Source organism: Condylura cristata, unplaced genomic scaffold, assembly GCF_000260355.1.
Source record: "Condylura cristata isolate star-nosed mole 26May11 unplaced genomic scaffold, ConCri1.0 scaffold00005, whole genome shotgun sequence".
Classification (NCBI taxonomy): domain Eukaryota; kingdom Metazoa; phylum Chordata; class Mammalia; order Eulipotyphla; family Talpidae; genus Condylura; species Condylura cristata.
The window spans coordinates 55,753,961-55,777,857 of record NW_004567106.1 but is presented as its reverse complement, the minus strand read 5'-3'; the positions used below and the strand labels follow the sequence as shown (position 1 = coordinate 55,777,857).

At 38.7% G+C, this 23,897-nt stretch overlaps 1 protein-coding gene across 1 annotated transcript in view; it reads right to left on the bottom strand.

Annotated features, from left to right (window-relative positions):
* Positions 1–214: 214 nt before the first annotated feature.
* ASB15 (ankyrin repeat and SOCS box containing 15) overlaps positions 215–23,897 on the bottom strand; it is a 28,250-nt gene continuing 4,567 nt past the window's right edge. The window contains 20 exon segments of the mRNA XM_012720762.1: positions 215–357; positions 360–388; positions 2,639–2,693; positions 2,696–2,756; positions 2,758–2,781; positions 3,260–3,305; positions 3,307–3,562; positions 3,565–3,594; positions 3,597–3,805; positions 6,173–6,221; positions 6,224–6,377; positions 8,741–8,786; positions 8,788–8,824; positions 8,827–8,872; positions 8,969–8,979; positions 12,839–12,967; positions 12,970–12,996; positions 14,702–14,833; positions 14,909–14,926; positions 14,929–14,959. Coding sequence (XP_012576216.1) covers positions 215–357; positions 360–388; positions 2,639–2,693; positions 2,696–2,756; positions 2,758–2,781; positions 3,260–3,305; positions 3,307–3,562; positions 3,565–3,594; positions 3,597–3,805; positions 6,173–6,221; positions 6,224–6,377; positions 8,741–8,786; positions 8,788–8,824; positions 8,827–8,872; positions 8,969–8,979; positions 12,839–12,967; positions 12,970–12,996; positions 14,702–14,833; positions 14,909–14,926; positions 14,929–14,959 — 1,533 coding nt within the window.

The following is a 23,897-nucleotide window of genomic DNA, read 5'->3' as shown; positions in this document are numbered from 1 at the left end:
CACAGAAATGTAGGAGTCATTTGATAGGCAGAGTTTGAAGACTTGTTGCAAGTCAAAATTCAACTGCAAAATATTGACCAGCTTAAAAAAATCACATATTGTTCTTAAAGATGTGAAACGTAGTGTTCTTATAAGGCTACACGATCCAGTTGTCACATAAATGGATTTAAATACACTTAAGGATGTAAAATGATTCCATGAAATTAGTTTAAAATTATGGAAATTTTAGCTCTTGTCCATAGAGATCATACTTTTTAGATAAGATGTATCTTTGAATGGATGGTGGTAGTAGAAGCTTCTCTATCGAGGCTGGCTGGAAGAGTCATTGGAGTCCCATGAGTCTTGGAATTTTCACCAGCACAAATGCTTTAATGAGCAAGGTTTCTCTCAAATAAATGGGTGTAAAATAAGTAAAAATATAAACAACATTAGTGGATTGACCTAGGAGATACAGACAGTTCTAGAATAACACTAATAGTATCATTTTGATAAACTGTTATGCCATGTTAACAACTGGCTACTAAGTAGAATTCAAATTGTAGTCCTCCCTGGTGGCACAGAGGATTAAAGCACAGCACTAGGAAGCTAAAGCTATTTCAGCATGAGTTTGATATTCACCCCGGAGATGACCCATATGACGTAGCAGACCTCTCCTGACGTGCTCGCTGCTCCTCTCAGAAATGTATTTCGTCAGTTGGCCTGTTCTGCTCCCCACTCTGTCTCTGGGGAATCCTCTCACTGCCCCTGCACCTCTGGTCTGTACTCCAGTTCTGAATGCATAAAAAAAAAATTAAATTTGTAAGTAAGCTTTCCAGACCATTCCTCTGACTGTGGCACCATGAAGACAGTCACTTAGGCTGATCCTGTGTCAGGAAGCGTCTGATTCATATAGATATTCAACTAGAATATATTAAATGAATGGCTTGATATAAGATATTCAAAGCTCACATCTATTTATTTATTTACTTTTAGAATGGACATACATTTCTTCTCACTTCTACTAATCTTTCTGATGAATAATTATTTGGAAAACATTTGCTGCAAATGACTCCATATATCCATGAGTCCATATTACATATGATAGATCCTTAAATATGTTATGTTTTCCAAAATAATCCAAGACTACTCAAATATCTGATGTCAGTCTTTATCTTCAACTCAATACCACAGTTATACCACTAATAAGTTATTCAAGAAATATGTGCTAGAGGGGCCAGCGGAGCATGGGGACTTAGATATGGGCTTTGGATCCAGTTCTGGATTGAATTCTGACTCTGCCACTCAGTGACCTTGGACTAGTTTCTTGACTTCCACCCAGTCAGTATTCTTGCGCATGACACGTGGAAACACTGTTACCTATCTCACAAGGTTGTTTGGAGATCAAACATTAATCCATGTAAAATATTCTGACATAATTGATACATTAAAACCATTCAGTGATGTGAACTATCATTCTACTGAATAAGAAAAAAAGGGGCACATTTCCTGTTTTGTTTGATATAAACATTCATGTTGTCTTTCTTAAAAAATTAAAATGGTTTTCAAAATTTTCAAAAATGATTGATGCAAAACTACTGTCACCTGAACAGGCAAAATGAACCCACCTTTTAAAGAAATTAACATTTTATTTTCATGCTTAACAAATACACTGCCTGGAAAATACAGATGATACTTGAAGGAATCCTGACATCCAGTGGTTAACTGTACTCATAACAATCAGCTATTCTACTTGTAAAAAGGTGTGACGGAAACGACATACAATTTCCTCCCTTTATTCTTAGGCAATGTGGGTGTTTCAGTGGTGGGTATAGATAGGATGGCGACATCTAAAGAGGTACAAGATTATTCCCCTAAATCATGTACAGTGTTAAACCAATATTGACTCAGTTTTTAGAAAAGTATCATTAAACAAAAAAACAACTCAAGTACCTTAGCACAGGAAAAGAATTACTTAAGAAAAAACAGAAAGTCAAGCAAAACCAAGCCAATAATAAATTATAGTATTCTGAAAACTATAATGGGTGGCAAGCTAGGGAGAGGACACAGTGGACGATGCCTTAGTGATGGATGTGGTGTGACAGGCATCTCAGAAGGTGTGATCCCATATCTTAAATGTACAGTGTTATAAACCAAAGTTACCTCAAAAACAAAAAAAGGTGGAAAAAATAAAGTTGTCAAATTGATCACTTTTTCCCAGTACAAGCACACAGACAGCATTGACTGGTCAGAGTAAAAAAATTCATAGGGTCTAGGCTGTTTTGTAATTCTCCTTAGCCTTAGTTTTTTATTTGTAAAAGCAAGCATGAAGATATGTAACTCTGTAAGGTGTATTTTAAGATGTGTTTTATATATTCATGTTGCATAGAGACTATAATCTATATAACTCTATATTACAAACTCATCAAAATGAGTTATAGTCAGAATATTAACATAGTGCTAGCATTACATGTTATATATTTTAAAAGTTGGAAAATACCAAGAAAAGCCCCCTAATTTTTATCTTGTATAAGAAGAAATGTAAAGGATGATTTTTAAAAACATAATTCAGGGAATAAAGCATTATTGAAAAATTATCAAAGGTGACATTAAAAAACTTCTATACATAATAAAAAAATTGTAGACAAAATTTTTTTTAGGTAGTATTTGACATATTTCTGGCCATTCTCTCTGGACTTCTAGTATGGATTTCAGTTAGCACACAAAGGGATGTCTATTCTATATGATCTATTCTAGCTGCCAACAATGTGCTTTATCCAAAGGAACTGTAATAGCCTCACAGAACTGAGAAAACTGATAAAAATTTAATTTAATAGAATTTTTAATATACCCTATACATAAGCACACCATTTTGTTAAGAAAAAGTAATCTTCATCTTTTTATAGAAAATAAAAGAACTCTCTTTGTAATGAACAAAAATAAAAATAAATCTGTTGCATGTTTTTCTGAAACTATGTGATTATAGTGACCATAACATGGAAGAATCATGTTTCTATTCATCTTTCCTCAACATTTCATGAAAAAAGTATGAGTTATTAATTATGTACCCTTTCAAATTCTTCCATAGTTAGCTCCCAATTCAAGAAAAATAAACATCACTTTTTATTTTTTTGGCTTGATTTTACACATCCTCATAGCATTGCCAACAAAATTTCAAGGACAAGAAAATAGAAAAGTTAGCACTGAGTTTTCTTGTAATATTGTCAAATGGGTGAAAGGTGGGATATTGACCCAATATGAAGAAGAAAAGGATGTAACTCACCGGGTTATCTTTTATGATACAAGGTGTCCATGTGGTAATATCTTCTCTGTGGCCACACAAACAAATTTCCAAATATGTCTCCATGCATGCAGTCAAAGCGTATCTCCACTTGCTAACCGTTTCTCAGCAACAGCCTCATCATTGAGGGCATAATGATGGCACTGCAGAAATGTATGTTACTTATGGGCATAAAATAGCCACTGATATTAGCTCCATGGGAGAGAAGCAGTCAGACAATTTCATGATTGTTGGCTTTTACTGCCTCAAGTACACAGTTGAGGGGGTCTAGGTTAGGTTCTGCACAGCATCCAGGGCTTGGATGCAATGGATATCATGTTTGAAATAGCAGTATATAGGACAGTCTTCCTTTTGTCACCGTAGAGCTTAGAAATGTGGTCAGCAAGCAGGGAACTGATATCAAAATCATTTTCAATGAGCAGTCATAGGCACTGTACATGTTGTCTACCTGTTGCTGAATGAACTGATAATAGTCCACTTCCCTGGATAGAATTTTTAGATGTTACTGGGATAAGATAGGTCAGTGCATTAAAAAAAAAAAAAAAAAAAAAAAAAAAAAAAAAAAAAAAAAAAAGACAAGTAACACATAGCGTGATGAAAATCAAGAAATGAAGTAAAGCAGCTTCTTCACTAGACAAGTGAATGCAGTTTTATTGTTTCCTATATTGTCCCTAGATAATCTTGTACAAAACATTGCCTATTAACTATCACTATTCAGCTTAGTAGGTAGACTGATTTTGATTCAGCTTCCAATTCTAAATATTCCTAGGCAACATACTGGTTCTTGTATATTTAGTCTGAGAATTTTGGTTCTTCAGGAATGGTCTGATCTTGTAATTCCTTTCTGAAGAATCAACCAGTGCTGGCCATTTAAGTAAAAGTAAAAAAGAAATGTAAATTCATCTGCTATCATGGTAGGATGCTTGACCATTAGAATCATGAAATCATTGGAAGACAGACCTGGGAGAGAACTTGGACATGACTCAGTTCAAACTCCTCATTTAAAAGAAGAGTAACATATGGGCTCTCCCTAGTGGTGCAATGGGTTAAAGCACCACACTATGATAAGCTCTCCAAAGCCACTACATCAGGAGTTCCATCCCCAGCCAGTGAGCTGACCCACATGGCACAGTAGACCTCTCCTGACCTGCCCACTGCTCCCCTCAGCAGTGTATTTCAGTAGATCTGACTATTCTGTTCCCCACTCTGTCTCTGGTGAATTCTCTCACCCACCACACCTTTGGCCTGTATCCCAGTTCTGTGAGCATAAATAAATAAATCTTAAAAAAAAAAAAAAGAAGAAGAAGAGCAATATGAAGTCTGGAGAGGTAAAATGACCTGTTCAATGTCACACAGACAGATGTTGATTAAGGACTGGAATTTAGACCATTTGAATTCTCATTCATTACTTCTCTCTCATCCCTTTCTTTCATTACTTTCTGAGCACTCTATCCTTTAATATTGTCCATATATCACCTCTCTACTTCTACAAAACTTGCAAATGAATTATTTAATTATTTTAAAGATTTATTTATTTATGCATACAGATTGGGGTACAGGCCGAGGTGCAGGGGTGGTGTGAGGGGATTCACCAGAGACAGAGTGGGGAGCAGAATTGCAGATCGATGAAATATACTGTTGCACCGTGTGGGTCACCTTCAGGGCTGGGGTTTGTACTTACACTGAAGCAGTTGCAGCTTGCTTGCAGTGCTGTGCCCTAACCTGTTGCACCACTAGAGAGGACCTGAAATTGAATTATTATTATTTTCAAAGATTTATTTATTTATTTATGCATACAGAACTCAGATATAGGCCAGAGGTGCAGGGCTAAGGGGAGCAGTGGGCAGGCCAGGAGAGGTCTGCCGCACCATGTGGGTCACCTCCGTGGTAAGCGGGGATCAAACTCATGCTGAAGTGGCTTTAGCCTCTTAGTGCTGTGCTCTAACCCACTGTGCCACCACGGAAGGCCTGCAATTGAATTATTAATCACAAAATGAATCGTTGTTATTCCATTAACCTTACTTCAGTCCAACTGAGATAACTAACCACAGCTGAAGTATCTAAGTGCCTGTTATAAAGTTGTGAATTTCACACTTGCCTGATCAACTAGACGTGTAGTGAATCACAGGCAAGGATAATTTGATCTCTTGTACCTAATTCAAAGCTACCATGTGTGAATTTATGAACACTGGGAAGAAGGCCAGGTAAACTTTAACAGCATGTCACTTAGCGTCAATTATACGTCATTGGTCACTTAACGTAGCCAATGTGGCCACTTAGAGTGATAAAACCTAAGTGTTTCAAAGTTTTGCAGTATATGAAATATGTGTAATTGCCTCAAACCATACTCTCATATTGTCATGGTGCATAGTTTAATATAATGATTATAGGATTTTATTGATGTGTTAGTTGTGGCACATATTGTAATTGAAAATCTATCAGGTTTTATTTTGAATAAGTACATTTAAAATGAAATTTTTCTATTCAAGTATAAATTTGCAGTTACACTATAATATCCATAGGTGATGGCACATAATTGAAAGTTTTGCCATAAAATCTTTGTCAAGAGAAAAATTATTCTGAAATCTGTAGCATTTTGTTAAACACATTAAAAAAAAAAGCACATTTGGGTGGCTTGTGTAGAATTCTCACTTACAGCTTCTTCTAAAACAAAGACATTTCTCTACAAAACTAATGTTTGTTTAATGTGGAAAATGTTTAATAAAACATAAGACAATAAAAAGAAAGGGAAATATCAAGCAAATACTCAAATAAGCGAAGTTTGTGAGCTTTCTGCTCATCTTCTTTTTGAATTTGGGGGGTAGTTTATAAAACTCTGTATATACAATTTTGTTTTTCCAATGGAAGATAATCATTCGGTGACTTATTACTCACAGGTAAGGTGCCTTATAGGCCGCTCGGTGAATAAAAAGATGAACTGTATGTTAGGCACAGTTCCACTTCCTTCATATTTCAGCAGGAAAGAAATTCAATCAAAATTACTTTGAATTGCCCCCTTTGCTGCCTCAAACAATAGAGATGACCTATCATCTGCCAGAACAGATACTTCACTGCCTGGTAATAAGATACATGCGGCATGCTGCGTGGGTTGTCAAGGAGTTCCCTTAAAAATAACCTGTGTGGGCCCTCCCCGGTGGCACAGCGGGTTAAAGCACAGCACTGAGAAGCTAAAACCACTTCCGCATAAGTTCGATTCCCGCCTGCCCTGGAGGTGACCACATGACGTGGCAGACCTCTCCTGACCTGCCTGCTGCTCCCCTCAGCAGTGTACTTCGTCGATCTGCCTGTTCTGTTCCCCGCTCTGTCTCTGGTGAAGCCTCTCGCCACCCCTGAGCCTCTGGCCTGTACCCCAGTTCTGTATGAACAAATAAATAAATCTTAAAAAAAAAAAAAAAAAAAAAAAACCTGTTGTGGCCCTCCCTGGTGGCGCAGCGGGTTAAAGCACTGCACTAAGAAGCTTAAGCCACTTCCGCATGAGTTCGATCCACGCCTGCCCTGGAGGAGAGCCACATGGCGAGGCAGACCTCTCTTGACCCGCCCGCTGCTCCCCTCAGCAGTGTACCTCAGCAGTGTACTTCGTTGATCTGTCTGTTCTGCTCCCTACTCTGTCTCTGGTGAATCCTCTCACCCCCAGCATCTCTGGCCTGCACCCCAGTTCTGTATGAATAAATAAATAAATCTTTTAAAAAAAAACCTGTTGTTTTCCTTTTTTTGTGAGGGCTTTATTACAAATTAGAAACATCTACATTCTCAGTATTTTTACTAAACAACCATGCAGCATGTTTTATGTTATTGGAAAATTTGTGCATCACAAGATCAGCTAAGAAATGAATAGGTCAATTTCTAAGATCAACAAAGGTCTCAGTAAAAGGGCTCCTTAGATCCTTACATATAAAAATGACAATTAAGACTTGATTTCATTTCAACAAATATTGATCAATTATTTTCTAGGTGCAAACACTGTATGTTATCCAGCAGAAGATCCTAAAGTGAATAAATCTCTCTTAAGAAGCTCAAAGAGGAAATGAAACAAAATATCTTTGATATATATATAACAAAGCTCTACCTCTATCTTTGTAACTGTCTAAGTCAACTGACAGCAGACCAGAAGGCAGCATGTAGGGAAAGCAGTTTGTATTTGAATACGGTTCTGCTGCTGACAGAAACAGCTTTGGGCAAGCTAATGACTTCTGTGAAATCTCCATCTCAACTGTTAACCAGGCTAACACAAACCCTTGTATCATGGGGTTTATTTGATATTTAAGAGGTTGCAGGCCCTCCCTGGTGGTGCAACAGGTTAAATCACAGCACTTTGAAACTTGCCCATAGCTGCTTCACTGCGAGTTCTATCCCTGGCCAGGGAGGTGACCCACATGGTGTGGCAGGCCATTCCTGATCCACCTACTGCTCCCTTAGGCAGTGTATTTCAGTAGATCTGCCTGTGTATTTCAGTAGATCTGCCTGTTCTGCTCCCGACTTTGCCTCTGGTGAAGCCTCTCACCACCCCTGCAGCTTTGACCTGTACCCCAGTTCATAGAAAAAAAAGTTGCCATTTAGGGGCCTAAGTAAAGCTATCCTTTTCTCTCACAAAAGATCCTTATGGTACTTGCCTTTAATTACAGATGAGAACACTGAGGACCAAAAGTTTAAACCTCGAGGCTAGTGTCAGAAAATGGGCATGGCAGGTGTGTTAGCTGGAGGACAGGGTATGCTAGGATCATGAGGGATAAACCTGAAGAGACAATTCAGGATGATGCATGGGGGCCTGTGGCTGGTCTGTGAGTAGTAGGGGAGCTACTGAGGATTGTATGGATTGTTTGTATGATTAAAGTCATCCCTTTGGAGGAGGGGGTGTGGTACAGTAGGTAGGACAGATTCTCCATTGGGGAGGCTGGGTACCAGGAGAGTGGTTAGGATACACTGTGATGGTCTAGGGAAGATGTGAGGATGCAGACCAGAGGGAGCACAACATGAGAAGAAACACCCTAGTACCCGGCAACTGACTGGATTTGGAAAAGCAAGTGATGAAACAGAGGTAAAGGGAAGTCTTCATTGAGAGGAAGCATTATGTCAAAAGTGTGAAAGAATAAGCATTCATTTGAGAAGAAGATGCCGTGACTAGGTGAGCCATCTTTGTTACAGCCATCTCTGTCATAGAGAGGGCCAGCAGGGTCTGATGCAGATTTGTAGATCATGATGTATAGAGTTCAGCTGAATTGAAGGATGGAAAGGGGGTCTGTGAGGAGTTGTGAAGGGAGAGGGTACAAGATCAGGAGAGGAACAAGATCTAGTGAGGAATAAAGGAAAGGGACCCAAAAGGCAAAAGAAACATCAGGGGGTACAGTGCCTTCTTGCACACCTTTGTAACATCAGGCAACCGTCCTTGGTGGAAACACTCAAAGGTGTATCCCCAGATATATATACTCCTCAGGTGGACACTACTTCGTGACTTAGTAGCAGAGCTCTGATACCTTTGTGGTCTTGTTGGATGATGCATTGCTGACGGTCGCTTGAGGCAGGGCTGGCCAGTCTGGTGTCGTGTTTCCTGAGTGCAGATGCCATGTTGTGGGAGCCCTTTGGTAGAGTTGGAAGATGATTTGAAAAGAATAGTCAGTAGTAAGAATATTAAGACAAATAACTCTTGTTTTTTTTTTTTTTTTTTTTGCATACCTTTTCTATAGCTCCTATTTTGAATGTGGAGTGTCAGTGTACCAGATCATACTGCCTTTTCCTTAAGCCCTTGACTTGAGGAGAGACAAGAGTTTCATGGAAAATAGTGTCCATTGATAGAGTGTTATGTGCTCTTTTTCTAATTATTAATTTGTTCATCAATAAGATGAAAATAGCATCCTTCAATTATAAGTTATATCAATTAATGAATGTCTATAACACATTTAGAACATATTTAGGAGTTCAATAAATATTAATATCATTTCATCACTTCTAGGGTCCTGGATTCATATGAGTAAATAATGTTTATCAAGTTTTCCACCCCCATTTGCAAAGATCCCAGGCCCCCCCACAACTCCCACATACCCAACATAGCAATATCAATTAATTTCTCTTTCCCATGCTCCTAATGGGAGCACACAGAACTGGAGTACAGGCCGGGGAGGGGGGGGGCTAGAGGTGGGAGACAGGTGAGAGGATTCACCAGAGACAGAGTGGGGAGCAGAACAAGCAGATAGGGATGTTTAGAATGTAGGTAGGCCTGTTCTAAACAGGTGAACCATGTGACAACTAATGTAAACCAGATGTCTCTCTCCCCCTTGCTTTACTTCTAATGGCTGAACTCACACTGTTAAAAAACTCTCCCCTTTAGATTATTAAGTGATTGCTTTGGTTTGGATATAAATACTTCTGGAATAGGTAAATGTACTTTTATCAGTAAGTAAAATCTTTTTTTTTTAAAGATTTTTTATTTATGCACACAGAATTGGAGTACAGGCCAGAGGTGGGGGGTGGTTAGGGGTGGGGAACATGTGAGAGGATTCACCAGAGACAGAGTGGGGAGCAGAACAGGCAGATAGACTGAAATAACTGTTGGGGGGAGTAGCAGACAGGTCAGGAGAACTTGTGCTGCAACTGCTGTGGATAATTTCATAGTGCTGTACTTTTCTTAAGGCGGGCAGAGTACCTCTCTATACAAAGAAATAAATACAGTTACACTTGCTTAATTCCTTCCTTCACTTAGTAAAGTAATATATGCCAGTGTTGTGAAAAGGCCCAGGCTCTGTGGAAAACTGGAGAAAGACAGACTTGGATCTCACCTGTGGAGTTTACCATGCAGAAAGAAGCTGATACTTTGAAGGGAGACTTACTGTGGCTCAGAGTTGGGCCTTGCTGGGAGAGGCAGCAAATGTAGCAGCAGGTAGAACATGTGGAGCTCGGAGGAGAATGCAGAAGGGACCTTGGCCAAGTTAAGGGAAAGGGCTCCACCCGGCATGAAAGAGGGAAAGACAAATGTAGCTAATCAATATGATTCTGCCGACTTCATTTGGAGACAGGCAGGCCGTCTGCAGTGAGTTTCCAGCTTTTCTCCTGCTCACTGTCCAAAGTAGAATCTGCATCTGTTGACAGAGGTCCTTTTCTGAATTGCTCACCTGCCACTAGCAGCTCTAATTACAGCGAATTACCTCAACTAGCTGGTGCTATGGCGGAGCAAACATCAATAAGTGAAACGAACTAAGAGCTGTGTGTCCTCATTTACCTTTCTGGTTCCCATTGTTGCTTCCATTTTCTACATAGGAAAAGAAATGTTTTAAAGTGCTGAACCTCTTCTTGAGTAATTCGTTTTCCTGTTGTCTGACTCAGAATCATATTGATTAGCTACATTTGTCTTCCTTTTGAAAATAACAGCAGATATGGATTATGTTCCGCTTTACATAGCTTTAAGAACAAATCTTTATTTGGTATTTACATTTTGGGACTAATAAAAATACCTTGTTTCCCATAGAAATAATAATGTAAATTACAGAGTACCCACCCAAGTTAAAACACTACACATTCTTAAACAAAAGATGACAGAAACGGTGAAAACTAATAAGGCTTGCTATTTGTGTAACATACCTAAGCAAAATACAAATTGAATGATTTATACATTCAGTAATAATGGTTAAAGAGAACCAAGCTTTACTTGAAGAGTTAGGGAATTAGATGGAAAAAAAATTGGAGTCTTTGCATAGATTATAAGCACTTTTGAACATTTTAAAGTTTGCTGGAACTTTTCCTTTTTCCTTTACATTTCTTTCATTTTCTTCCTCCTCTGCATATATGTGTTTTTCCTTATGTAATTTAATTATTATTAGCTCGAATTAGTTCTGATTCACATAACACACAGCGAAGACATTTTTCAGAGGTATCTGAACAAGGATTGTGAGACTGAAGAAGGAGATAGTGAAGATGATCTATATTGATTTGTGAGAAAGAAACTGTATGAAGTAAAATTAATGGAACTGCTAATAGCATAGGTTGTGGGGAAAGATGAAAGGCAGTGGACCTTGGACATTCGCCAGAAGCTTCTCCAGGCTTCCTCTGCACCCTTCGTCCCACTGGCTGGGATAATCTTATGACTATCCAACTGGAGAAAGGTGATACCGGCTTCAGAAGGGTGATAGTCAGTGAGTCCAAGTACAAAAAAAAATAAATTCCCTCAGTAACTGTCAGATCACCACAAATCAGGTATTCCCCTCTCAGCAAATAAGTGTGTGATGTGACTGCATTACATCAAAGCACCACAAAAAAGGGCTAAATGGCTGATGAGGAAGAAGGACTCTGGCGGGAGCAAAAGGGATTTGTTTGGACCATCTTAGGGTTTTCCATAAATAAAGACAAAGATGATGACTGAAGACTAAGAAAGTAAAAATATGATGTTTATTCTCTCCCTCTGTGATAGCTGGTAAATGATCCCAGGTCTCCCTGACTGCCACACACAAATTCAAAATGACTCTTCTCTTCTGAGCATTTGTCATGTAGCATGGGGGGTTATATATTGGATTTTTCTCTAAGTTTTTATGACCATGCTGCATACTGGTATTGTATTTCTATTTTTTTAAAATTTACTTATTTATACATACAGAACTGGGGTACAGGCAGAGGTGCAGAGGCGGCGAGAGGATTCATTAGAGATAGAGTGGGGATCAGAACAGGCAGATTGATGAGGTACACTGCTGAGGGGGGCAGTGGGCGAGACAGGAGAGGTCTGCTGTGCCATGTGGCTCACCTCTGGAGCTGGGGATTGAACTCTCATTGAAGTGGCTGCAGTGCTGCATCCTAATCTGTTGCACCGCCAGGGAAGGCCCATTGTATCTCTATTTTACACTTGAGGGAACTGAGGCCATGACTGTAATATCATAGCTAGGATTTACATCCACAGATGTCAGGTGGCAAAGTCCAAAAGCTTTACTCCACCATCTTACATTCTTAAGAGAAAGGAAATGTTACCTTTGGTCTCTTGGAGTGAAATGTCTTTTCTGTGGGTTTCTACAAACCGATTCTTGGTCAACAAGCAACAGTATACACAAAATTGAGAAGTTGATAAGTGATTTCTTCAGATTTGTGTTTCCTTCAGGTATTTCTTTTAGCTTTCCTGTTTGGCCACCACGTGAATCACCTTTTGCCCAGCATTGTAGGTGTGCTTAGACTCTGCTGGCTCTGCTTCCTTCCATTTTGGCCTCCTTTGGCTCTGACGTCTCCTTGGAATCTTCGTTTTGCCTCTTTCTTCTGGCTACTTGTCATATATACATACAGCCCTCCTAAAGAATATTCTTTTACAACTTGTACTTCTGGCCTTATACCACTGCCAGTTCAGTTTCCTCCTGGTTAGCAGGTGCTGAAGGATATATCCATCTTTTACACTTGACTTCTATCTTTGTGTGAGAAAACAAACTCATAGGACAGGTCAGATGGTGTTAGAAGAGGAATTCAGGCAATGAAAGGAAATGAGGTCACATAATTGTAGCCAATACACAGTGGTTTCCAACTTACTAAACATTAGTATTTGTCTCACAATCTAAAAACCAGGGGGGAAAAGTCACTCGCCAATCAGAAGAGGTGTCGCTCCTATATCATTTTTGGAGTTTGGTTGCACTCCCTTTTCTAGTAAAGTTCTTACATTTTCCACCAGACCAGCTTTGACCGCCAAAGTCAAAGGTGTTTCTCCATCAGTGATCTAAATTCCCAGAATGGCTGATAGGATGCTAAGATGTGAAAGCTTTGTGTCAAGTTAAACATCTTCACTTAAAAATCTATTGCATATGACAAGATAAGGCAATATTATATAATTAAATTGGAAAAATCAATTGAAGAAAAAGAGGAGACTAAAAGAAGACCTGATGAATGTTTATTAAATGAAGGTAGGTATGTTTATTTTTTTTCTCTTTTAAGAAAATATTCTCCTGACTTTTTATAAATTCAAATATTTATATTTTTAAATATAGGCCATATGTCATGACTTCAGAGATGTCATGATAATAAAATCTATGTTGTTCTTAACTGTCTATTTCCTAGAAATGCAGGGCTGGAAGCAAACTCAGAAGTTATCTCTGGCATCCCCCTCCACCAGGCAGGCCAACTGGTATTTATTCTGTTTATCTTGGAGCCTTTTGAGGAAGGAAACTGTAAACTCTTTCTTACTGAGCTCATGGACTCTGCCTTGAGTTACGGGATCTGTCCTCAAATAGGACAGAGTCAGAGCAAAGTTTTACAGTGTTTTCTTCCCTGGAGTCTTGAAAGTGAAGATGTTTAGGTAACAATGAACTTGCTAATCATGTGGGCAGATAGAAGCACCTATGTGTCAAGGCTTTTTAAAAAACAAATAGGGTTCTCCCTGGTGGTGCAATGGATTAAAGCACCGCATTGTGAAGCTCTCCGAAGCCATTGCAGCACGAGTTCAGTCCCAAGCTAGGGAGCTGACTCACATGGCGTGGCAGACCTCTTTTGACCCACCCACTGCTCCCCTCAGCAGTGTACTTTGTCAATCTTTCTGTTCTGCTCCCACTCTGTCTCTGGTGAATCCTCTCACCCCCCACACCTCTGGTCTGTACCCCAGTTCTGTAAGCATAAATAAACAAATCTTTAAAAAACAAACGAACACACATTGGCCCTCCCTTGTGGCACAGGGGTTAAAGCACTGCACTGAGAAGCTTAAGCCACTTCCGCATAAATTGGATTCCGCCTGCTCCTGAGGAGATCTACATGGCCAGGCAGACCTCTCCTGGTCCGCCCGCTACTCCCCTCAGCAGTGTACTTGGTCAAGCTGCCTGTTCTGCATCCCACTCTGTCTCTGGTGAATGCTCTCACCCTCCGCATCTCTGGCCTGTACCCCAGTTCTATATGAATAAATAAATAAATCTTAAAAAAAAAAACGAACACTACAAATTATCATTTCTTGATACTTTGTAATACAACTCCTCAATCCTTCGAATTATTTAAATTGTATCTGAAATTAGTTTTTATCAAATGAAGACAGTAGATGTGGAAATGAGAATTAATTATTGAAATGTGTTAGAAAAGAAACACCATGTTTGATATCGTCTTCTAGACGTGCATATCTGACTAGGCATCTATGTGGCTAGCTATTGTTTTTAACAGGCCAGCTGACTAAATAGCTGCTTTTCAAGTATCTACCATGTCTAGAATAGAATGAGGAGGCAACATCTAAGGTTAAGATATAGAAGATTCTCAAGGATATTATAAGATGCTAGATGTATAATAATGGGAGCGGTAACTATAATAAAACATGCTAATTTTTGTTCTCTGTGGAAAATAATGGGTATTGCCTTTTCCAAATCCCAAATGATCTTCGTTTTGCTTTTTCCATATACTTATTGTATCCCTTGGGAACTTTAAAGACTTCTACATCTTGCCTTCAAGTTTAATCAAAGGGTTTTGATGTTCTTGTACCATCTAGAACAATTTCCAGTATTTGTTGAATAGGCTGAACAATAGCTTCATGTAATGGGAGCCAGCCTTTTCTATCAGTTTCATCCAGTACTTATTTATACTTCACATATTCCCAGAGCTCAAAAATATTACCTAAATGAAAAACACAGGCTGATGACAAATATCTGCCTTGGCCACTTCATTCCATTGGACATGAGCCCCAGTTACCTTGTTGTATGGCTTCACAAGTTTTCGGTTTTGTTTACTTTGTGGACAGCGCTAAAGGAGAAAGACATATGAGCCATATTTATCTGAGTGGTGCACTTTAAAGGAATGAACTTTTTCAATATACTTGAGGTTTTGTATATAATTTTAATAAATAAGATCTATAGGAAATAGACACCACTAATTTTATCTACCTAAAATATATAAGTATCTAAGAGATACATAATATATTTCTGATTAACTTAGGGATATTAGTGAAGATGACTAAAAATTAACTACAGTGTTGTCTCAGAAATTAGTTCAAAGCAATGGAGAGGATCACACAGTTGCAGTCAGAATAGCTTTTGTGGTACTGTAATCCTGGGGAGACCAGTTAGCTGCTCTGGGATGAGTTTTTTCCATCTGTAAAAAAGATAGGATTAAATAGAAAGCTGTCTAAGGTTTCTTTCAACTTTAAAATCTCTATCTTTATAAGTGTTTGTTGCTTTGGACTTAATCATTGCTAATTAATAATTTCTTGGGAGCTCATGATTCACACTGCAAATTAGATTTTTTTTTTTAAAGATTTATTTATTTATTCATACAGAACTGGAGTACAGGCCAGAGATGCGGAGGGTGAGAGGATTCACCAGGGACAGAGTGGGGAGCAGAACAGGCAGATCGACGGAGTACAGTGCTGAGGGGAGCAGCGGGCCGGTCAGGAGAGGTCTGCGGCGCCATGTGGATCTCCTCAGGGGCAGGTGGGGATCGAACCTATGTGGAAGTGGCTTTTAGCTTCTCAGTGCTGTGCTCTACCCCACTGCGCCACCAGGGAGGGCCGCAAGTTAGAATCTTTAATCAACTGTTTTTTCCAAGAAAAAACAGGCTAGCACTTACTGAATAAACTCCTACTTACTGGCCCAGCAGGAATTGATTTCAACCCTCCTGGCAAACCTCCAGTGTGTGTTTACTTAAAGGAAACAGAATTTCATAATAAATTAACTTAACTCTATTAAACAGAAACATCTGCTGGCATTGCAGGGTTGTGACCGTCCTCCTGGGAACTCTAAATTTCTAAAATCTGTTGGAGATAAGGGAAAAATTATCGAGAACAGAGATTTAAATATAATATGTCCATTTTAAAAGGCTCAAAGACATAATTTGGTAGCACTGAATCTATTCTAAGCATAGCTGAATTGCAAAATTGATAATTCTAAATACTACACTAGAATGTAAAGATAAAGTTTACTTTTGTTTAAATTATTTTTGTTATAAAGTGTGTTGTTCTAGACTGAAATCTACTTTACGGTTTCTGATTCCATAATTCCCATTAACATAAAATATAAGTTTTTTGGTATAATTTGTTATAAGTTTTATCCCTTGGATAGCAGATAATTAACTAGCCTATGGCATATATCTTACTTTGTCATATGTACTAAAAGCCCTCAATTCTTTTCCATTTATTAAACATAAGGGCAAGGCCCTCCCTGGTGGCGCAGCGGGTTAAAGCACAGCACTGAGAATCTAAAGCCGCTTCCGCATGAGTTCGATTCCCGCCTGCCCCGGAGGTGACCACATGGTGTGGCAGACCTCTCCTGCCCCGCCCGCTGCTCCCCTCAGCAGTGTACTTCGTTGATCTGCCTGTTCTGCTCCCCACTCTGTCTCTGGTGAAGCCTCTCACCGCCCCTGAGCCTCTGGCCTGTACCCCAGTTCTGTATGAACAAATAAATAAATAAATCTTTAAAAAAAAAAAAAAACAAAAAAACATAAGGGCAAAGCAGGTTATCATTATTTTTCAAAGATACAAAAATGGAAAATACTGCTTCAAGAGACAGTGACAGATGGGTTCTAGAATAGACAGAACAGTCTCAGTATACCTATCAATACATTAGTTTAAAACTGCACTTGCAAATGTATTCAAAGCACTTATTGTTCTTTTTGATCCCACACCCATATTCATGTATAAAATAGGCATCTTGTAAAACTAAATGTGACAAAGAATTTCCCCTCTAGGTCATTGCCATATTCTGTACAAGATGGCGATTTGTGGAAGATCAGATTACTTAAAACTATGTGTTATGACCTTTGTAAAGCCATTAGATTTCTTACCAGCGAGCAGTAAATGTTGCTATAAAGCAATCCTGCTGGTAACAGTCAATTTGAATGTTAACTCTCAGTATAAAAGTACACCATAGATTCTAGAACATTGAGCACCATATCATAAATTGTACATGGTCTTCTTTGGGGGTCTTCAGTAGTATCCAGGCCTGGATATACTTGTGAAAGAGGCAATTTTTCATAATGAACAAGTGTCAATAGAACAGAATAGAGTCAACATAAAAGACGCAAAGTGAAAAATAAAATGCATTCGCTTGACTGCTTTTAACAAACATAGATGCAGCTAACCTTGCAATCTATATTATCTATGAAGCCCATTTTAATTTTTAAAACATTTCATACTTGCCCTTTTGGGGGGTGGTTCTGCCTTTTCTAGGTTTTGGCTTTCTTTTCAGTAGTCGCTACATTTGGGCTTACTCACTTTTTTCCACATGCTTCTGATTTACGCTAATTTTAATCCAATAGTTCTCTCAACACATGACTTTTCATCATACACTTGAAAACTAAAACTGAGCCATTCACGTTCTCTACTTTTATTCTATGACTGCTGTGCTTCTTTATCCCTTTCTTCATTCCAGTAATGATTTGAGGTCTCAGCCTTCAACTGTATTTGTTATTTCTTCTAAAAGATTCCACTCTGAGGTAAATAGATCTACCTCATTCATCTCTGCAGCCCCTACACTTTAAAAAATGCTCGACAGGGAAGCTTCTTAATGAATGTTGAATTAGAGAGAATGAAGGATCACACATGTAGTGGCTGAGTCTTGCCCTCAGAAAATTTGATAGCAAGTTGAGAAGACAGGAAACTTTAAATAGAAGCACTAGAGAACTTCATCCTCTGCTCTCTTTGAAAATCTACTGTCTAATCTCACATGAAGGGAACAGCCTTCAAAATTCCAAAGCATCAAAATAAGACTATCAAAACCAAAACAGATTCACTTGGAGAATTTTTCCACTGACTAGCTCACTTGGGTGTGAACAGACCACATGCTTTTCGGAAACAGCAGAAAAATAATTTCTATTGACTTGTGCTACATGCACTTCTCGAAAAATCTTTCCTGATAATTTGGCAGAAGGGCATCCTTAATGCAGCTAGGAATATTGGAACTGCTACTATGGGGAGAGGCAAATGTAGATTTATTAAGCGAGGTTTAATTATGAGAACTGCCAACAGATAAACTGACCTGGCAAAAAAATCAGCAGAGTAAACATGAACTGCTTTTGAAGAGTCAAACAGAAATGTTTCTGGGCTGATTGATGTAATTTATTGATGACTATTTCAGTTTTCCCTAATCCATCTATTTGTTTCAAGTGAATCACATGCACCCAAATGGTTTTGCAGGTTAAAAGCAAAGAAAAACCTCCAGCACCTAGAAAATTTCTGTCTCATGGTTCATGATCTCTAAATGTGTATTGAATGAAGGAAAAAATGAATGAGTTAATAAACAGACACTAACATCACACAGGCTTTATTCTTACAGCCTATCTTTTTTGACAGGTATGCAGTCTGCCTTCTGGCTAAACATGATGACTCACTCTGCTTAGCTTCACTTTTCCTTACTTTTGTATTTTTATGTCTTTTTCCTTTTCATTCACCAGTCCCTCCCTGCTATTCTACAGCCACAGTTCACAACCACTTCAAGCTGAACTCAAGAGTTGTCCTAATGGAACCCACTGCTGAAATTCTCCAGGTCCTTTCTGGCCTTCTTTATCTGTGAATCTCTCCTCTTACATCAATTTTTCAACATCTGAATTTACACCCATTAGGTATTTGCTTTGAAAGCTCTTCACAAATCCTCACTTGGGCTGTTATTTTTCTGAGAGGAAAAAACTCTATCTTTCCTTAATGTCCTTTCTCTCCACTTTACTCCTAATCAAATGGCAGTTCTCAGTGGCCAACAGGGAAAAAAACCCAAACTGTTGACATATTACTAGAGACAAGCACAGAGTCCTCAGCACAATTAGATGATAAAGTTAAACGTGTGGGATGGCCTGCTGCTTTTCTCACTCTGGTCAGAGGGGTTGCATGGCTCTGGGCTTAGTAATGGGATATGGAGCCTTTCACCTATTTAAGTCACAGGCTTAACATTAGCCCTGTTTGAAATGTGGGATTCTAGTATGGGAAATACCATGGACTCCTTGTGAAACTGAGTTGAGTTGTAGAAAGTTGTTTTCTTTCTTTCTTTTTAAAAAATATTTATTTATTTATGTGTATAGAGCTGGGGTACAGGCTAGAGGTGCAGGGGCAGTGAGAGGATTCACCAGAGACAAAGTGGGGAGCAGAACAGACTAACTGACCAAGTACACTGCTGAGGGGAGCAGCAGGCAGGTCAGGAGAGGTCTGCTGCGCCATGTGGTCACCTCCGGGGCAGGGACTGAACTCATGCTGAAGTGGCTTTAGCTTCTTAGTGCTGTGCTTTAATGCACTGTACCACCAGGGAGGGCCCCTTATAATATTTTAATCATCTGTAGAAATTAATAGACTCATTCTAAATCATAGTTTGTCAGTTAACACTCAGTCTTATTTTGAAGAAGTCTAGTGAGATTTAGTTATTCTCAATTTGTAGCTGAATTGTAAAATAATTGAGACAATTGTACTGTATAGTTAGCCTTTTTTATTACAGCACTAGGTAAACTTGCTTAGGGTCAGGAACACATTTGATGAAAGCAATGAATTCTCTTTCCAGAAGCACACTTAAGATCTTGCATAAAATTTCAGGGAATTTATGGATCTTCTGAAGTCCTCTCATATACTCCAGGTAGTCACTCAATTGAGGATTTTCAAAATCTAAATGTACTATTCAGATATTCAGATACCAGGCTTTATTAGCTCAACTTACAATTGGGTTGAATAAAAATACAGATTTAAGTCGTGGGGAAAAGGAAAGTTTGGTGATCTTGGAAGTTTTAGAGTATCTTGTTTAGTAATTAAAATAATTAAAATGGTGAATATAATAACAGCTGGGAATGACCTAGTCCTCACTTTGTTTCAGCCACTGGGAAAGCATTCTTTATACCCAATCTTATTTTAAATCCTCCCTTCATTCTACTTTGTAGGTGAATAGTTGATACCAAAGTGAAAACTTCAGCTTGCAGAAGTTAAAAGACCCACCCAAATCTGGATAGAACACAGAGCAGCTTTATTTTTAAAGTCTTTTCGAAGTTGCAGAAAAACAACCCATGGTCTGTTGTCCTTAAAAGAAAACATTCTGATCCTGCTCTTCACAGCCAGCTCTTGATGACAATAACTTCCAAAAATAAAAAATAGCTTTCAGAGACACATAAATCTTTATCCTTGGCTCAGTACAATGCAGCTTTGTGTTGCTTATAGTGGTCTGAGGTGCCCTAAACTTGCCTCCAGTGTGCGTTTTTTTGTTTGTTTGTTTGTTTTTGGTCTTGGAATCGAAACATTGTCTAAAAATATAGGATCAACATACCAATGGGTGCCCCACTGCATCAGCAGGAGGCTGGGCTGATGGCATAGATAGGATGTTGCGTGAATGTGAGTACATGAAATGTCGCTGCTCTCTGCAAAGGATTCTCCCCACAACCACCCAGCCCTGGTCCACACTGATAGATTACCAATATGTTTGTAAGGCCCCTTAGAACTTCCCCTACACGTGGGGTCTCTCAAAGCACGAAACAAGATCTTTCTTTACCCTGAACATTGGTGAATGTAACTTGGCTCCCTGTGACCTGTTTGGTTTACTTTTAATCATCCAAACCTCCTACACCACTCACCCTCACACTTGTCCTGGGCATAACAAAAGCGAAACTATTTCTGTGGCTCCTGAAAACGGCTGGCCCTAAGAGTTCCCAGCATGGACAGTTGCTTCCACCGTGCAAGGAAAGACTTTGTATCCATAAATATCACACTACCCCCACAGCTGTCACATCAGTGTAATTCTGTTACATCACCGAGAGGGTATGTATTTAAGCTTTATTGTTCCATCTTCCAGAGTGCCCTTCAAATGCCAATAAGATCATGCTGGTCCCCCAAGTAGAACCAGAATCTCTTAGGTCAGTTTCTAAAGTGGCATGAGATAAGGAAGGTGGCAGAGGGTCTAACACTAAGTCTAGTAGGAGGTGATATAGAGGTAGGAAAAGGGCAATATAGTAACATTTGGTTTTCTTCATAGTTGAATACAAGGTCAGACTAAATCCAAACTCCGAGGTTCTGAAGGAACAATTGGTTATGCTATGTGGACTGCGGGACCCTGAGCTGGAGGGAATTTTCTTTTACCTTGGAACTGCTGGGGTTCTTGAGAGATGAGCTCATCTACTGGGGTCAAGAGAAAATCATCAGGATCTGTTGTACCAGAGGAAGAGCAAGTGTAAAAGGGCATTTTCATGTTTTGGTTTAGTTAAGAAAATACAGTTAGTAGTATAAAACAATGCTAATTCCTATTTGCATTCAATTTTTATTATCAAGTAATGCACTTGGATCATTTATACCTGTAAATTCAAAGATAGGTATTGAAATAAATATGAACAAAATTTGTTATTTTTTTTCAGAATCTTGGAGCATAGAGTGGCAAATCAGATCAATGGCTTCATTAAGCTGAGTTCATCAACAGAGTCAACTGGTCACCACAGGAATTCAGAGTTAAACTCTGCCAGAATCAGTTTCCATCCCACAAATACAAGTAATATTTACTAATAGGTAATAATTTATAGCAATTTTCTCTGCATGATGTTTGCCTTTTATACTAGAGAGGAAGTATAAGGGTACAGGAAGAACTAGACCACTTCAAACAGCATCTTTCTCAGCAAACAACTTGATAAATTTGACACATACACACACATCTAAAATGACAACTGGTAGGTAAGGAACATCCACTACTTGCTGACAATAGTGATCAGATAGATACTCCTCAAAATAAGTAAGAATAGATGATTTCTTATGTTTCTTTATAGGTCATACAAGAGTTTTTGTCAAATTCACTTCCAGTTTTTGGAACTTCACTAACTGAAGTTTAATGTTGACAAAGATGCATTAGTGATAGAAGCTGTCAAACTAGTTTTGTTTCTCTCTAGGTTCATAACACAAAGTCCGAAAATTCCATTCTCTACTATTAATTTCCAAATTAAATTCAAATATGACAGAAATAAAGATGCATATAGTAGCTTTTGAAAATGACACACACAGTCTAGGATAGTTTTAGTTCACAAGCTTGTGGTTTCTTGGGGGGAAACAAACTACAGAACAGAGAAGAATAGAGCAAATGTGATCTGTAGAAAGCAAACTTGATCGGAGTATCCTGATCACAAGTTAGTATGAAAATAGGATTTTTTTTTAAAGATTTATTATATTTATTCGTACAGAACTGGGGTACAGGCCAGAGATGCGGAAGATGAGAGGATTCACCAGAGACAGAGTGGTAAGCAGAACAGGCAGGTCGATGAAGTACACTGCTGAGGGGAGCAGCGGGTGGGTCAGGAGAGGTCTACCACGCTATGTGGTCACCTCTGGGGCAGGTGGGAATTGAACTCATGCGGAAGTGGCTTTAGTGCAGTGCTTTAACCCGCTGCGCCACCAGGGAGGGCCCCCGAAAATAGGATTTTTTAAACAGCTTTACCCTTTGTTTGTCATTCTATATCTAGGACTTTATCTTCTAGAAATAATCAGACTCCTATCTTCTAGAAATAATCAGACAAAATAGATTTGCATGTGAAAATGTTCATCTCTGTTACATTAAAATTGCCAACACATTAGAAACAACATAAAATGTTTAGCAGGAGGGAATTTGTGTAAGACATTTTGGACAGCCAAGCTATGGTAACTGTGTTAGTAACATTCATATCCCTGAAGAATATAATGTCATGCATAAAGTGTCAAATATGAGAATGATGTTCTTTTAATCAGCTATGTCAATGCTCTTTTAACTAGTTACATCTAGCTACTTTGAATGAAATAAGATTGATGTTATAAAAGAAAAGTTTACATCTCCAGTACATTGGCCTGGACCTGGCTGACAGTGCTGAACCTTATAGGTCATTTCCTGGAGGCCAGGGACCCTGGAGATGCCAACAAGAGAGGAAAAAGCCCCAACTTTTAGTAAAGCAGTTAAAACGCAGTGGGAGAGATTCTAGGTTTGGGGAGGAACAGAAACCTGAAAGGTGACCCATTTACCTGGGTCATCCAAGTAAAGGCTTCATTACCCAACTAATTGTATCTGTCCACATGATACCAAAATTTTATTATTCACTAATTATGAGTGGCAGCTCTTGAGTAACGTGAGGCCAGTTATAAATAAAACCAGTAAGATAACATTTGCTTTATACAACTGAGTTAAAAGATGAGTAAAACATAGGTGCTCACATTAACTAGGTATAATAACAGTAAAAAATAATTATCTCTAGACCCTAATAAAAAGAAGATCCAAATACAGGTATTGGTATAGATGTACAGCTACATGAGTACACATACAATATACTCTCTCTCTCAAAATATTTGTTCCTGGGCATGATGTATTTCATTGACATGACATCAGGTCCAATTCATATATTTTTCATTTTAAGCTCAATCAACAATGAGCCATTCCACCCCTGTATCTCATTTTCAAATCATATATAGACTGTTGATTTCTTTCTGGTGGAGGCAGGCGAGTTCAAATCCTGCCCTCCTGGATTAAATGCCTCATTAGCTGTGCCTGACATGATGCAAATAGTTAGTGACCTGCTATTACTCAGGATTGAAATCCTTTCAAATGGGGAAGCAAAATTCTAAAGCTTATTTGGTAGACCTATTCCTTATCTTGAATGATAATCTGACACACTCATTATTTCCTTTCCCTTTTTTTCTAGAATCATCAAGTGGCCATCAGGTAGCCACTTGACTAATATGTGCAATGTGGAATTGCCTGGCCTCAGCTTGAGTAAAGTGACAGGAATC